We start from the raw sequence: 15,734 nt of genomic DNA, 5'->3' as shown, positions 1-15,734 counted from the left end.
AGATTGTGTAAATGGGGTTGTTCTGGGAACACGTTGAGGGAGATGGACTACGATGTCTCAGTACCGAAAAGGGTTCGATCAGTGGACGATAGCTTCACGAACAGCCTCCTATTGTCATTGACTACACAGAGACTGATCCTTACAGATCAGAAGTTCCCTGCGTGAGAAGGTTTCCCACGAGGTTCTTATCTACCCTAGTACAGTGACATCATCCACTGTCATTTGGCCGGTTCCCCCGGTCTGGTCCAGAGAGCTCTCGTTACACAGATATAGGGCACTCTCAGATTAAACTGACGGACTAAGATAGTATTATACCACTTGTAAGAGCTATTAGTAGATAGATAGGTATACAAAAGGCCAGAGACGTACCTTCTAAATTTCTTTAGTATTATTCCTATCTATATAGCGGCCTATACCACTTGTATATAACTGCTTATACTAGTGGAAATACTTCTATAACGTTCTCTAGGACTCGATCCTATATATTTGGTACAGATATTCGAAGAAATCTATTGTCGTCTCTTAATGTGATTCCCTGATTACTGTCAAAAAGGGTTATATGTCAAAAGGGTCAGGAAGCTGGATCCTGGATCTGCAAAACACGAACCCGGATCAGTGTGATCCGGATTAGTGCGACTCGGATAAGTATGATCCGATCTCTCGGAGACCCGTCAACCCGGGTCTCCGTGGTCCAGGAAATTGGGAATAAGAAGGAAGTTCACCTCCATTAGACAAGGAACAAAACAAGACATCCTCAATTTTTCGATCCTAAATTTCCATCCTAAATTTAACTCCGAACGTTCAGAGGTGCTGTGCATCCGACAATTACATCTCACTAGGTTCCCGCCTGTTTAGCAGATTTGCAGTATCTCCAGGTTAATTAGCGATATCGCTGATAGGAAGGGAGGGAATTAGTACGTTACCTCTTCTATTTTTGTAGTATACCGGCGACATTGATCTTAGTATTGTCGGTATAGTCGGGCTAGAGGAACTGAGTATCCTTGAGCTGCTTATGGAGAGCTACGTGCTACTCGGCTGTAAGGGCCTCTGGTCGTTTCGCAATCCGCCTCTCGGCTTCTCGTTGCGTGAAGCGGCGGACGAAATCCGTATTATAGCGCTTGTCGTTTGCGAGAGGCTGGGGGGGGCGGTGCGGCGCTATAGCGATGAAATTGAGTGCCGAGGACTACCGACTCTGTTGCGAGAGCCGATGAGAGAGGAAAGTGCGAGGGCTGCCATTTTATGTCGCGCTAAGTAGGGGAGCCGAAAATGGATGCCCGGTAGAAGAAAACGGTTTCCTGGATTGCGGATAACTGTTCTTCGAGTGTCTGCCCAGAGCTGGGCCACCTATTGGCGCTTCGAGCGCGGTGGGGTCGCGTCTCTGCAGCATGGACGGATTGATTGGAGGGCTGGAAGCGCGGAGAGGTACTGAGTACTCGACAGTGACCAGCGCCCCGCACTGTCAAGGCCGCTGAAAATGGCGACACGGCCCAGCCAAATTCGGCGGCCACAACAGCAAATTCTCGACTTAATGTGTATTTAAGACTGTCCTGACTGTCGGCCTTCGACAGTCAAGAGGAATCAAGATCAATAATTCAACCAATTCTTTCTTTCGATTTGCTTGCTCCATTGGGAGCTGTCTTTACGGCCTCCCTCTGATCAGAGGGAGTCCTGCCTGTCTTTGTTGCTACTTTGTCCAAGCCGCGTTGCTGGGAATCCTAGTTTGTTGTCGGGTTTCTCAGTCGTTGTCCCTCCCCTTGTTTTGTTATCTTGTTGTTTTGTTGATGGAGTGGATGTGTGTTTTCCACTCCATTTCAGTAGACCAACTGACAAAGAGTACAACGGCTGTAATGTACGAGGTAGCTCTTCTTCGTACAGAGGTCTCTTCGCTCCGCAAGGCCAACGAAGCGCTAAGCAAGCGCCGGAGAGCCAAAAGAACACGCGTACAGCTTGGAGGATCACTTACTGTATAGACTGCACACGATCTACTGGCCCAGAAGGATGGAGGTGGGGAGGTAGTTGAAGGTACACAGCCGGGTGGTAGTAGTACAGGGGGAGGGGGTCGTACGAAGATACGGTGCTGTGGTGTGTGTGGCAAGCCTGGCCATAATGCCCGTACTTGTAAGGAGGCTGCAGAATCGTCAGATTCAGCTGTTTCTGATGTAATTATAGTTGGTTCCTAGTGTTATTGTTTTGTAATTGAGGATAGTTGTTGTAGGGTGGTGGGAACTGTACAACTCGCTTATCTGTACGACTCGCTTATCAAATACGTTAAAACCTAACTCCGTTACTGCCTATTAATAAACTACCAACATTTTTTAGAAATAAAAAGAAAAATAGTATTAGAAGTATTTTAAGCTAAATCTCTACCTAAGAGGTCATTTTCTATTTTGCCGCTTGTAGAAGCTGGCTGTATTGGCTCTAAGTTGACCAACGCTTCCCATACAAATTCCCATACAAAGTGGGGGAAAAGGTGTGACTCTACTTTTTTGACTGTAACTGTAGTGAATGCGACTTGCTGGTCCGTTGGGGTTACTAAGCTGTCTTTGAACACCTACGGCCCTGTTATAATGATTCGCTATACGGTAGTGTCTGTAAGAGGCAGGGGTCAATAAATGTTTAGATGATGGTCGTATCCCGAGGGGCATGGGAGAGAAGGAGAGATAAGAATAGAGGTAGGGGGCAAACGCCTGGGAATACGTATATTGAGTTAAGGAATGCATTCGCGAGCTTTCTTTCCTAAAGCTATCTAAGAGCCACCACGAGGCCAGTCGGCCTCGTCGACCTATACCTTGTCTATGTAGCGCCAAAAGCTCAAGCGGCCCCCGGGAGCCCATTTCACCTCGTCGAGGTACTTGAATGGCAGCATGATTACCAGTTGTTCCCGGTCGTTTGGGTTACGCATGCAGAATGCCTGCCCGTTCTTGATGTAATACAAGAATATATCAGAAGCTGCCTCCTTTAGCTCATCAAGCGATACGTTAAGTCCAAAGTGGTATACCTTCTTGTAGACACGAGACAGGATATCCGCATACTCAGCTCTGTAATGCTGAGGCGGATTCTGCCCGTCGAAGCATACATACGGCAGGTCAAGCCTGGGCGGCGACGCCGGCCGCTGCGCCATAGACCATATCGCAAACACGACGACTACAGCCGCAACAATGAATGGAAGGGTGACCGACATATTTACCCCACACACCGACAACCTGAAAGAGTGCAAGTCGGGCCGGGGGAGAAACTCGCAATTGAGGTGACGGGAGTTCAAAACCGATGGTCATGCGCAGAGGTTGGACACCGGGCAGTTACCTGTGGGGAAGGAGAAGTTGCGTCTGGGTACCGTACATACTGAATGGTCGCCAGGGGAAAATTGTTTCGAGTGCGGCTTCTTCAGTGGTATCAAATAGAGCGATTTCCGTCGTCAGGCAGGGAAGTACGGCCGAGAGGTGTTGGCATTAAATGGCGGACTGTTGGCTGAGCATGGCCCTCCCAAGTAGACAACGGCGTGGGAAATGGAAAAGGCGACTTGATAGAACGTATCTGATCAGGCGGATACGGGTGTAACAACGACCAGGATCTCTGGCAGTCCCCTGTCCATACCTTGTGCAGCAGGGGTTGCGATCCAGGTGGTGCTGTCATGGTGTTTTGCCTAGGTAGTTATGCTGTGAATCACCAACGGCATTGCTACCTCTAATTACGCCGCGAGCCAGCCTGTATCTTGATACATAAACCACCCGTTGGGACAAGGTTGAGCCCGTTTCTGGTTGTGTAATCTGCGTCTTTTGATGGAAGAACCTCTTTCATTTCTGTGGCTTCTTTCAGGTTGATTCATTTATGCGTATTTCTTCCACAACACTCCTCAGTTCCCTTTGGATGTAGATTAGCCCCCGCCGCCGCTGTGTTCTGTCAATTTCAGCCAGCTTGGGCGTCGGTCCGCCGCCCGCGCAAAGGAAACGGAGTAGGGAGGATTTCCTACCGCGTACGGAAACGTGGTTGGAATGGTATACTAATGGAATGCTCCGTCTCGCGTCCCTCTCTGGTGATCATGAGGGAAGAGAAGGTTTGGTGCGCTTGGTAATGGGCCAGCCAGCCACTCGACGCGTCAAGAGCCCCGGTGGTGAAACCAGAACGCGATTCTTAGGCGCATAGAAGGAGATAACAGATTGATGGGTAGCACATCCTGTAGTACACGTTTTGAAGTTATGCGCCTTCTCAACAGCCGTCATTACACTACTTTTGACCATCACGGACTTTAGGCATCTTCCGTATCCGAGTACACAGGACAATTACAAGGTTCTGTTGCCGTGCGGGCTGAATACTTCGGTGGATGCATCGGATGGCCGAGACGTGAGGGGTTTTGTCTGCTGCCGCGCTTACCGCACCAGAGAAGCCTCGCTGACCCCGCTCTTGTGTAACCTGGTAAGAGCCGTCTTATGCTCATGGCATCTCCTTTTGCTGCCTTGTGTGTCTTCACTCTGGCATCCCCCACCCCCAGTCGGGATCGAACGCCGGCCATGTCAGACACCCAGAGGTACACGGTTGGCTGGATCTGCGCGCTCACCACCGAGTTCGTAGCCGCCCGGGCCTTCCTCGACGAAGAACACGACGGTCCTTGCCAAGTCGCCCAGCACGACAACAATTGCTATGTCCTGGGCAAGATCGGCCGTCACAATGTAGTCATCGCCGTCCTGCCTGATGCGGAATATGGTATAGCATCCGCCGCAGCGGTAGCCCGAGACATGCTCCACAGCTTTCCAAACGTGCGCATTGGTTTGATGGTCGGCATCGGAGGCGGTGCACCTAGCCAGAAGCACGACATTCGACTTGGGGATGTCGTAGTCAGCAGACCTGATAGCGGCAAAGGCGGCGTGTTACAGTACGACTTTGGCAAGACTATTCAGAATCAGTTATTTCAAGAGACGGGATTCCTGGACCAACCACCCACAATACTACGGGCGGCTATAGCCTCGCTCAGAGGCACATACGAGATGAAAGGCCACCGGCTTGTGGAAGATGTGGACAAGGCTCTAAAGAAGATCAAGAAGCGGAAGAAGTATATACGGCCTCCGGCAGCGAGTGACAGACTATACAAATCTCACATCATACATCCTTTGCACTCGCCTGACGACTGTACCGTCGTATGTGGCAGTGATGAAGCCCACATGGTGGTCCGGGATGCACGGGATGAAGAGGACGACGATCTCGCGATTCACTACGGATTGATTGCCAGCGGAAACCAGCTGATGAAGGATGCGCGTATCCGGGATAAGCTGGCGAACGACAAGGACGTTCTTTGCTTCGAGATGGAGACGGCCGGCCTCATGAACCACTTTCCATGCCTGGTGATCCGCGGGATCTGCGACTACTCGGACTCGCACAAGAACAAGGAGTGGCAGGGCTTTGCGGCAATGATGGCGGCGGCGTATGCAAAGGATCTCCTGCGTCAGATGCTGCCCAACAAAGTCGAAGAAGAGAGACGGATCGACGAAGTACTTAATTCGGGTTAGTATCGCCGTTCTAGCCTATAAACCGTTACCTATCTAACCATAAGTAGTCCAAGAAAATCTAGAACGTCTGCATCAGACGGTGAATGACACTAAAACTACAGTTATGGCAATGGAATGGAACGGTCGCCTCCCTCAAATCGAGCGATGGCTTCACCCGCCCGACGCATCAACGAACTTCAATCATGCGCGAAAACAATGGCACGAGGGCTCCGGCCTATGGTTCCTCAATAGTCCTGCCTTCAACGGGTGGAAGCGCGGATCATATCGCCGTCTGTGGCTTTACGGCTTAGCGGGGTGTGGGAAAACAATCCTCAGTACGACGATAGTGGACCATCTCCGGAAAATGAACGATTGCATCACGCTTGAGTTCTATTTCGACTTCAACGACACTGTGAAACAGAACATGGACGGCGTAATACGCTCTCTTATATTTCAGCTCTACAAGTTGGGGTCTCACCTTAAAGACCTCGAAAGTCTATACCAATCCTACCTCGACGGCCACAGGCAGCCAGACACCAAGACATTATCAAATTGCCTCTACGCGATGATTAAGGCATCAGGAGCTACTTATATCATCATGGATGCACTAGATGAGTGCACGGAGAGAAGGGAACTGCTTGGGTGGATGAAGGAATTCTTCACAAAACCCGGCCTTAGCCACGTTCATCTTATTGCCACTAGCCGGCCAGAAGAAGAGTTTCTGAGCTTCATTCCCAGCTGGATCGGCAAAGAGCATTGTTTGCAACTTGACAAGGACTCTGTGAACGCCGATATACGCTTCTATGTCACGGCGAGGCTTGAGCATAGTTCCGATTTCGTGAACAAGGGGCTATCTCAGGATCTCGTCGAACAGATTCGCAATAAAGTTGGAGATGGGGCCGACGGCATGTGAGTTTCCCTTTCGGTCATCTATAAACTTAAGCGAATATCTAACATTCAGCACAGGTTCAGATGGGCTGTATGTCAGTTGACTAGTCTCGCAACATGCATGAGTTCCAGAGCTATCGAAAAAGCTCTCGAAACTCTGCCTCCGGATCTCAATGCGACATACCATCGTATGCTTCGAAGCATTCCGGCAGATATTCAGACGGATGCCATATGTCTCCTGCAATTCCTCGTCCACGCCAAGCGGCCGCTGACCCTCTCAGAGGCCGTAGAGGTAATAGCCACACAGACGGACGAGGAGCCACGAGGCTTCGACCCGAAGCGTAGACTGTTTCGTGAAGCTGATATCCTACGGCACTGCCCCAACTTGGTGTCAGTCGTTGAGGTCTTAAAATATGGCACGACTGTAAAGGAGCTTCACCTTGCACACTTCTCTATCAAAGAGTATCTTCTGAGGCAAGATTATTTTGACCTCACGAGTGCCAGCATTGTCATTACCAAGACCTGCTTGAGTTACCTCACAGATATCGAGTATGACTCTTGGAAGGCTGCGGGCAGTTCTCCGATGGCAGGTTATGCTGCGAACTACTGGATGAACCATGCTGCTTCAGCAGAAACTTCAGAAGACGTTGTTCGAAGAACGATTGATTTTTTCCATGACGAGTCAGCTTTCCAGCGGTGGGCCCAGTTGTATGAGAACTACTGGGTGAACGACTTAATTTATGGTTCTGGAGGATCCAGACTCTATTTTGCTTCCCAAGGTGGACTCGTAGCGGCCGCAATAGTCCTGTTAGAGGCTGGCGCCGACATCAACGCGCAGGGTGGTGTCTACGGCAACGCTCTTCAAGCTGCCTCAAATAGAGGCCACAAAGAAATTGTACAACTTCTACTAGATAAGGGCGCCGACGTCAACGCGCAGAGTGGCTTTCTCGGCAACGCTCTTTATGCTGCCTCAGATAGAGGCTACAAAGAAATTGTACAACTTCTACTAGATAAGGGCGCCGACATCAACGCGCAGGGTGGTGTCTACGGCAACGCTCTTTATGCTGCCTCAGCTGGAGGCCACAAAGAAATTGTACAACTTCTACTAGATTAGGGCGCCGACATAAACGCGCAGAGTGGCTTTCTCGGCAACGCTCTTTATGCTGCCTCAGATAGAGGCCACAAAGAAATTGTACAACTTCTACTAGACAAGGGCGCCGACATCACTGTAGGGTGGCTTTCGCGGCAACGCTCTTCATACTGCCTCGGATAGAGGCGACAGAGACTTGTATAATTCTTTACTAGACGAGGGCGCCGATATCAGACGTGTAGTACGGTTTCTAGTACCGAGTTAGGAAAAATTGTCCCCAGGGAGCAGGGTCTGTCTGATCAGAGGGCCACACTTGCTATTATGACGCTTCGGGGGCTGGAACTTACCGAGGGCCCATTTTTCTTTGCACTATACGTAGAGAACAATCAATTTAGCACTCTTTCCCACACTTGTTGCAAGCTCAATGACGAGCTATCTTTATGTGCAAAGCAGTCTCCCTCTGACTAGAGGGAGTTGAGCTAACTGTCATCCAATGTCTTGGTCAGCATTCAACCGACGAGTTTTGGTTGTGCTTACTCATCTCCCTCATAATGGGAATAGCGGGGTTGCGATCGCTGCAGGCCGAGAAACCGTTCAGGGCTTCAGCTTCTGAACAATGGGAATTTTCAGGCGACATTCGAGGATAGACGGCAGTTGTGAGCAGATGCAGTATGGCAGGTGGGGATGCGCACATGTTTTGAGAGAGCAACGGAAAGCAAACTAAGGTGCTCATTTAATTACCAACCCAGGCTAGGCTTAACACAACAAGGCGGGGTTGCGGAGAGGGCGAGCCTGGTAGTATCAATTCAGAGGAGATAGGAGAGGCAAGCGCCTTACCATTCTCCAAAGGGGAAAGAGACGAGTATAGAAGCATAAAACAAGAGAACATCAGGTAATATGCCCCATGCTCCACTGCTCCGCCTATTACGCAAAATCTGCTGGTTGCTTATTAAGGGCGGTACAGCACATAAGCATGAGGGCAGCTGTTTGGGTTGCGCTCGGGTTAATTATGGCAAGGGTTAATTAGGAACCCTCGCCTATCCAACCAAGGATCGTATCTTCCCGATGCGACCCATGATAAGAGCGCACAACACACTGGATCTAACACCTCAGACGCTCTCCTGCTTGTCGCCTACATCAAGTCTTGTCTCACTAAAAGCCAAGAGCTATGGCAATGGATCCTATCCCGAAGGGCGACTTGCCCCTGGGTTGGCCGCTCATCGTAACGATCTTCCTCCTCGGCATCACGAGCGTGGTCACCTACCGCCGCTTCTTCCATCCACTGAGAGATGTGCCCGGGCCAGCACTTGCATCCATATCGCGGATATGGCATATCTATCATATCCTCAAAGGCGACCAAAATCTGCAGCTGGTCGAACTGCATGAGAAGCACGGCAAGAAGACTCGACTTTTTTTTTCGCCAGCGAGTTGAGTTCACTAACTCCGTCAGGCCACTTCATCCGTCTCGCGCACAACGAAGTCTCCGTTTCCCATCCAGATGGAATCAAGAGAATCCTACTCGCCCCCCTACCAAAGGCACCGTGGTACAAAATGACAGCCATTCCCGACTACCGTTTCCAAACGCCCATGTCAACGACGGACCCGAAACGCAAGATCGAGCGCTCCAGGAACTTTGCCGCGGGGTACGCAATGTCCAATGTGCTGCGCTCCGAGCCCGCCATAGACGGCGTCATCTCCGGTTTTCTAGCCCACTTGGACGGCGCCGCCAAGTCCCACTCCCCCATGGACCTGGGCCAATTCTTCAGCTTCACAGCCTTTGATATAATCGGCGAGATCCTCTTCTCCTCGCAGTTCGGCTTCCTAGCGTCCGGCCGAGACCTGGGCAACGCCATCGCCAACACGCGCGCGCTCGCCGCCTACGCATCGGCCATGGGGTTCTGCCGCTGGGTGCACGTCGCGCTCTTCGGCAACCCCTTCATGACGTGGCTCAACATCCTCCCATACGGCCACCTGTTCGACACGACGGTGCGGGCCCTCGACAAGCGCCTCCGCGACGCGCGCGACGACAGCCGCTTCGACATCATCGAGCACTGGTTCCGCGCCATGGAGAAGCACCCGGACCGCCTGAATCTGCGCGACGTGTACGCCATGGCCACCGGCGTCGTCGGCGCCGCCAGCGATACCGTCTCGTGCGCCCTGCAGGCCTTCGTCTACTTCATGCTGCGGACCCCGGGGGCGTGGGAGCGGGCGAGACGGGAGATCGACGAGGCGCAGAAGACCCACGGGACCTGCAAGGACAAAGTCGTCGCCTTTGCGGATGCGCAGAAGTTGCCGTACCTCCAGGCGTGTCTAAAGGAGGGGTTGAGGGTGTTTGGGCCTGTTCCGATGACTCTGCCGCGGGTTGCGCCGGCGGAGGGCGTGACGATTGGGGAGAGGCATTTTCCCGAGGGGACGATCTTGTCGATTAATCCCTGGGTCATGCACCTTTCCAAGGAGATCTGGGGCCCTGATGCTCGAGAATTCAACCCAGATCGGTGGTTGAGAGAGGACGCTGCGTCTTTTGACAAGTGGTTCATGCCTGTGAGTTGATGTCGTTTACCCCTTGAGCCCTTTGAATCCCTGCGCTTGACCCAATCCCGGGCGCTGGACTGACATCTTTCCAGTGGGGACAGGGATATAATTCGTGCCCGGGCCAGCACATTTCTAGAATCGAGATGAGCAAGATCGCGGCAACCTTGGTCCGCGATTACGATATCAGCCAAGTGAATCCAGGGCAGGACTGGGAGTGGGAGGCTTACTTCTCATTAGTGCCGCATTCATGGCCATGTTATATCAAAGTGCGGCGTGAAATTAGTTGATGACTTGCGCAATAATACAGATGTTTGTTGGATAATAACGTATTTGATAAGCGAGTGACCCAGACAAGCGAATGACCCACCTCCTACTACCCTATAACAACTATCTTCAAATGCCACACAACAACACTAGGAACCAACGATAATTACATCAGAAACAGCTGAATCAGATAATTCTGCAGCCTCCTGGCAAGTGCGGACATTATAGCCAGGCTTGCCGCACACACTACAACACCGAACCTTCGTACAACCTCCCTCTACACTACCACTATCCGCCTGCGTTTCTTGCACTCCTTCCCCTCCTATAGCCCCCGGGTTACCCATTCGCGGTTGCCAGGCTGGGCTAGCTTGGCCTTGCTACGGCCATCCGAGGTTGTAACTACTATACCCGGGAAGATGATGCCCATCATGAACCTAGTCTCGTCGAAGTTGTAGATATCGTCATCTATAATACCGTTTTTGGCCCTGACGTTCTGTACGAGGGCAAACCACTCGCCAATAACTTTTGGATCCTCGCACTTGGCCCTCTGGTAGTCGTATCTACGCGAATAACGTGTATAGAGCTCTGGCTGGCGTTTGACGAAGTTATGTGCCCAGCGTTTGCCGACAGGGGGCGCGTCGCGTTCGCGTAGCAGATGGTTGGCCATATCTTCCACACCGCCTAGTCTAGGAGGAAATGCGCGAGTATATAGCTCAACTACGTACTGAACTATCGTCTGCTCTTCTAAATCTGTCAGGTTGCGTGAGTTGGCTGGAATATCGCGTCGTGCAGGCCGGCCAGCGCGTCGACGCCCTAGGGTCCTCCGGTCGACTCCATAGATCTTAGCTGCAGCTCGTTCGCTAAGATTCTTATCGTTTTGAAGCGCCTAGAGGGCTAAGATGATATGGGCTTCGTTTGAATTGGAAGGCATCTTCAATTATTGAGGTAAATTGTTGTTGAGCGCAAGGGTGTCGCGTTGCAAAGGAGGTGGGTCATTCGCTTGTCTGGGTCACTCGCTTATCAAATATTTATGCCTATATATCTATTAAAACAAGGAGGGGAAGAAAGGCAGCAAATAACTAGATAGCCAAGATAAATAAGGCAAGGTCAGATAATATCACAACGGCAGGTTTCTACAGCCCAAATAATTCGGGCCAAAAACAATACCTAGCCGGGGCAGTGGGAGCTCTTGGTCATGATGTTCTCATACCCTAACCGTATCGCGCTTAGCTAAGTCGCTGCATTGCTAAAATCCTCCTGATCGCAACGACGTGTGGGTGATGTGTTCCTTAATCAGCTGGTTAGTCTTACTAGACAGCGGCATCCATCTCTAGCATGTTTCGCTCAAGCCAACAGCCATCATCCGCACCAAGATCCCTTACGCCCTTTATTGAGCTCTGCGTCAACAAAACACTCTATAATACATTGTGGTTGGTAGATTCAGGATCAAATCGTACAATTCTCCGCTGAACGTATGACCGGGTCAGGTACTAGGCCAGCAGCACTTGCCCCCTTCCAACGCTATACTCTCCTAGCTATTGAGCCACCGGTCTTCGAGGAGCTCCCTTGCTGTCTTCCTGTCTTCTGGGCGCCATTGCAACATGCTTCTAATGAATCTGAGGAACTCGGCCTTTTCCTTGCCATCAAGATTCTCTTCCGACGCCTCTAGGCTCATACCCTCAGGAATTGGGATGCCAGCGTTCCAGTGCCCTATGTATCTTGTTAGTAACAAGGTCTGGAATAGTAGGAAGAGCCTGTGAAAAGTCACCATCTGGAGTGAAGAACTCTGGGCTTCGCTTCCCCCTCTTAATGAGGTCAAGAGGAGGCGGTCCGAGCATCCCAATGAGCTCTGCCAGATGCGCACGCGTCTTGTAACCGCTGCCATCGGGATCATTTCCGTAGAACATATGCTTATCCTCGAATATGTCCCAGGTCTAGAACACACCACGAGTGAGTGGAGGCCGACACTGGGCGAGCAAGTGGGGAATTGCAATAATACATACCATAACGCCAACATTCCAGATATCCACCGGATAACTCCACTCCGTCTTTAGCATAACTTCTGGTGAGCGGTATACATTGGGCTGCGCGTCGTGATTCCTTCTCACGTCTCTTCGCACTGCAGCGCCGAAATCGCTGAGCACTACGCCACCAAAGTCCCTGGGAAGTCCGAATCTGCGCGACATGTATATTGGATGGGCGTCGACTACTTTACGAGGCGAAGGCGACTCTAGTTCCTCTTTTGTGAACACCTTGTACAGGTTATCATCCACGATCTCCTGTAGAATGTTATCGGCATTGATATCTAGTGTAGCCTAGAGATTAGCGAACCGGGTATACTTTGCTAATGCCGCCGTGGTTAGTTGGAAACTGTACCTGTGTCGACCAGCTTGCACTCGGAATGGAGACAGTCAAGCGCAAGGAATAGGTATTTGAGGCCTGGCTTGAGCAGCTCTACGGTAAGCGATGGGTTGGGTTGCGAAGGAGCAAGTCTCTCCAGCTGTCCCACATGGGCTTCTGGACCAGGCAATGGTGATCTCCACGTCCGGGTCGACGTAGGATCAATGAATCCAGGGCGGTGCGGACGTATCTATAACCTGGATGTGAAGGGTTCGCTTTGCTGAGAGCGTCGTAGGCCTGGAACTCATCACGGTCGCCGCCCTCTTGGGTGTATATCTTCAGAGCCACGTGGCCATGGTCCCTGTGTCTGTTAGTGCATCTCGAAATGGACGGATGAAAGCGAGGATACGTGGAATATCGTACACCAAATTCCGGGCTAGCCACACTGTGGATGTGGTGCCGTACCCTAACTTCCCGAGGACTTGGTACTTGGAGGTATACACGTCCCCAATTTGAACAGGATAATAGTGGCTCGTTCGGAATTCATCTAAACGCTCCTCCTCGAGCGGCTGCGAGCTCGGGATGACTTGGAAGCGGGTACTCGGAAACTGCAGGGGAACTAATGGTGTCCGTCGTATAAGTGATTCGGCCCATTTGGTAATAAAGACATGATAGACCCAATGCGAGGGTGTAGGGTAACTGGCTGAGGCATCCAGCAACCAGACATCGCCGCGTCAAACGGTTGGCTGCACCGTACATCTCTGAGTCCGGTAAAACTTTAATCCGGGACAGGGGCAGAACGCCGGCGGAGCGTTGGGTATAGCCCGTGGCATCTTGTTAGACAACCGAATTGATTCCTCAATGTACAATCAGTCGAGTAAATGTGTACTTCAACATTTGCCCCAGATATAAGCACCAATGCCCGGCCAGAATCAGAATCGACTTCACCGGGTCTGGGCATGGGGATTCGGCTTCTACGTGCACGGGACGATACAACGAAGTCAATCGACCATAACTCATGATGATCAAGGAGTGGATAAAGTGGTCAGTCCCGGTTGAGAGCCCTACACAACGGTTTTCTCGCTCTATGTACGCCCCTGCCCCGCCTACTGCACACAGCCACTTGACTACAAAACCCTCTGCCAGCTGGTTCCCCCTATCCGTCCTGAAATGCATAAGGCAATCATGTTCTTTTCTTTCCAGATGGCCACCCAAGCCCGCAACTCCACAAGCCAGTTCTGCCATAGCACCCCCTATCAATTCAGCAACCTCCACCAGCTCGGTACGCTGCTCCTGATGCAGAAACACCGCAGCCCTCGGTTTGATCATAGCCGACACGTCGCACCTAAGCCCGCTACCATATCTCTTGACAAGCTGTCCGAGGGGCTGTATCCGAGCATCAGAGATGCCACCGGAAAGTGTTGTGTGCTCGGGATGGTGTGCTAAGACCAGAAAGCCTCGACGATCCTGGTGAGCTCGGCGACATTCCCGTTGGCGGCGGCCAGCTGCTCCGTCAGGCGGTCTTTCTGCTGTCTCAGCTCTTCAATGAGCCCCTTCTGCCGCCTGATCAACGCGCCCTTTGCGAGGAGCTGGGATTGCATGGCCACCACCTCTTGGCTTATCACTATGAGCCTGGCCTCCATGGTCTCGTCGGGCACCAGAAGCCGCTGGAGGCTCGATCCCCTGATGGTCTGGAGAGCCTTGTCATGTTCGGCTTTGAGGGATGCGATCTCGGCATGTGCCCCGCTGAGGCCGATCTCGAGCTTGTCGGCGGTTTGTTTGTTAGTTTCGGCAGTGGCCTCGGCGGCAATCGCTCGTCGAGCCGCTGCTTCGAGCTGGGCCTCGAGGCTGCGGTTCGTTTCTCTCAATGAGGTAACCTCAGCCGCCAGGTCCGCTATACTCTTCCCGTCGTCCTGAGGATTGTGGATCGCCACGTTTACTTTCACCTGCGGCGTTGAGAGATCCTCGGTAGACACGGCTAGTGACTCTTGCTTCTGTGAGAGTTGGCGTTCAAGATCTTTGCCCTGCTCAGACGGTAGAGGCCCCTGCTGATTGGATTGCCGGCCGGGGTGATGCTCTTGACTGAGATTATTTGTGGGTCGACGCTTCGAATGGGGACTTTGGCCGAGAGGCTGGGGTTGATGTAACGACTTTTCCTTGTTGCTGTTGTCGCTATCGGTCAAGGTAGTTGCGGGTGTCCCTGTGTTGCCGGGCATCTCATGTGCCACTTCACGTTGTCGCTGGAGCGCGCGCTGACGGTGGGGGGTACGTCTTCTCGATGATCCAGATGACTCTCCAAATGCCCGGTCCTTCAAATAAAGTGTTAGCGGTGGCAGAAAAATGATGTCGACAATGACAATTCGGGCTCCATGGATAGCCGGTAACGAAAGCGCTACGAAGAGCCTGGTGCGACATGACTTCATTAGAAAACTTACAATTTCGGCGCTGGAATTGTTTTCAGAGCTCTTTTTCCCGACCTTCATATTACAATCGTAACCCGTCGCGACGATAATACTGTCTTCAGCTGGGACGAGTAGATGGGTAGACACGCGCTCCTCAACCATGACCTAGCGCTCGAGTGACGGCTAAGCAAGTGTGGTGTGTTGGTGGGAGAAAAGCTTGTGTGGCAGTTGAAAAGTCAGAGAAGGGACAAACAGATTGAGGACGTGGAAAAGGCAGCAGGCTGTATATATAGTTGTCTACAATGTGCTGATAAATGGCATTACAAAAACCAAAAATTCACTTAAGATCGGATGAAATCAAGATCGACCCGTCTCCGGTTTTGTAAATGATATGGTGAATCCTCAATAGCACGAACAGAACATGAACAATAACGGTGACTCTTCCGACATGGCTAACTTCAAAGGTGCCTCCAAGTGAAGCCGCAAGATGGGTAGACGACGCTGAGAACTGATCTTCGTCAATGATGCCATCAAAACAAAGACAATCACGCAATCCGTCAGCCGCTGGAAAAGCATAAGATGTCAACCATATCTCAGCTTGTAAACAGCCACCAACAAGCGTAATTCATCCTCTCCCTTAATCCTTCTAATCGTCGCGAGGCTGCGAATCTCTCGTCGGTCAGCTAGAAGGGATGGATATATTTAGCATGCTGCGAATGAAATGAAAGATTAATCACA

At 51.5% G+C, this 15,734-nt stretch overlaps 5 protein-coding genes across 5 annotated transcripts; 2 read left to right on the top strand and 3 right to left on the bottom strand.

The window, feature by feature from the left end:
* Nucleotides 1–2,782: 2,782 nt before the first annotated feature.
* Nucleotides 2,783–3,181, bottom strand: MFIFM68171_06780 (uncharacterized protein; the record flags this gene model as incomplete). The annotated part of the gene is made up of 1 exon (XM_071062200.1): nucleotides 2,783–3,181. The coding sequence occupies one exon, from the start codon at nucleotides 3,179–3,181 to the stop codon at nucleotides 2,783–2,785; it is 399 nt and encodes a 132-aa protein (XP_070918301.1).
* Nucleotides 3,182–4,508: 1,327 nt separating this feature from the next.
* MFIFM68171_06779 (Ankryin repeat protein (Fragment)) lies at nucleotides 4,509–7,482 on the top strand (the record flags this gene model as incomplete). Its single annotated transcript, XM_071062199.1, has 3 exons — nucleotides 4,509–5,496; nucleotides 5,549–6,389; nucleotides 6,447–7,482. 3 exons carry the CDS (start codon nucleotides 4,509–4,511, stop codon nucleotides 7,480–7,482), a joined length of 2,865 nt encoding a protein of 954 aa, XP_070918300.1.
* A 1,144-nt stretch (nucleotides 7,483–8,626) lies between these two features.
* On the top strand, nucleotides 8,627–10,277 carry MFIFM68171_06778 (Benzoate 4-monooxygenase cytochrome P450; the record flags this gene model as incomplete). The annotated part of the gene is made up of 3 exons (XM_071062198.1): nucleotides 8,627–8,852; nucleotides 8,909–9,999; nucleotides 10,083–10,277. 3 exons carry the CDS (start codon nucleotides 8,627–8,629, stop codon nucleotides 10,275–10,277), a joined length of 1,512 nt encoding a protein of 503 aa, XP_070918299.1.
* Nucleotides 10,278–11,785: 1,508 nt separating this feature from the next.
* Nucleotides 11,786–13,427, bottom strand: MFIFM68171_06777 (Serine/threonine-protein kinase SRPK; the record flags this gene model as incomplete). Its single annotated transcript, XM_071062197.1, has 7 exons — nucleotides 11,786–11,964; nucleotides 12,023–12,188; nucleotides 12,258–12,559; nucleotides 12,631–12,771; nucleotides 12,852–12,955; nucleotides 13,018–13,297; nucleotides 13,352–13,427. 7 exons carry the CDS (start codon nucleotides 13,425–13,427, stop codon nucleotides 11,786–11,788), a joined length of 1,248 nt encoding a protein of 415 aa, XP_070918298.1.
* A 609-nt stretch (nucleotides 13,428–14,036) lies between these two features.
* On the bottom strand, nucleotides 14,037–14,810 carry MFIFM68171_06776 (uncharacterized protein; the record flags this gene model as incomplete). Its single annotated transcript, XM_071062196.1, has 1 exon — nucleotides 14,037–14,810. The coding sequence occupies one exon, from the start codon at nucleotides 14,808–14,810 to the stop codon at nucleotides 14,037–14,039; it is 774 nt and encodes a 257-aa protein (XP_070918297.1).
* Between the last annotated feature and the right edge of the window lie 924 nt (nucleotides 14,811–15,734).

Source organism: Madurella fahalii, assembly GCF_045866475.1.
Source record: "Madurella fahalii IFM 68171 DNA, scaffold_3, whole genome shotgun sequence".
NCBI lineage: Eukaryota > Fungi > Ascomycota > Sordariomycetes > Sordariales > Madurella > Madurella fahalii.
Note: the sequence above shows the minus strand (reverse complement) of the source record. Positions and strands in the feature narration are given on the sequence as shown.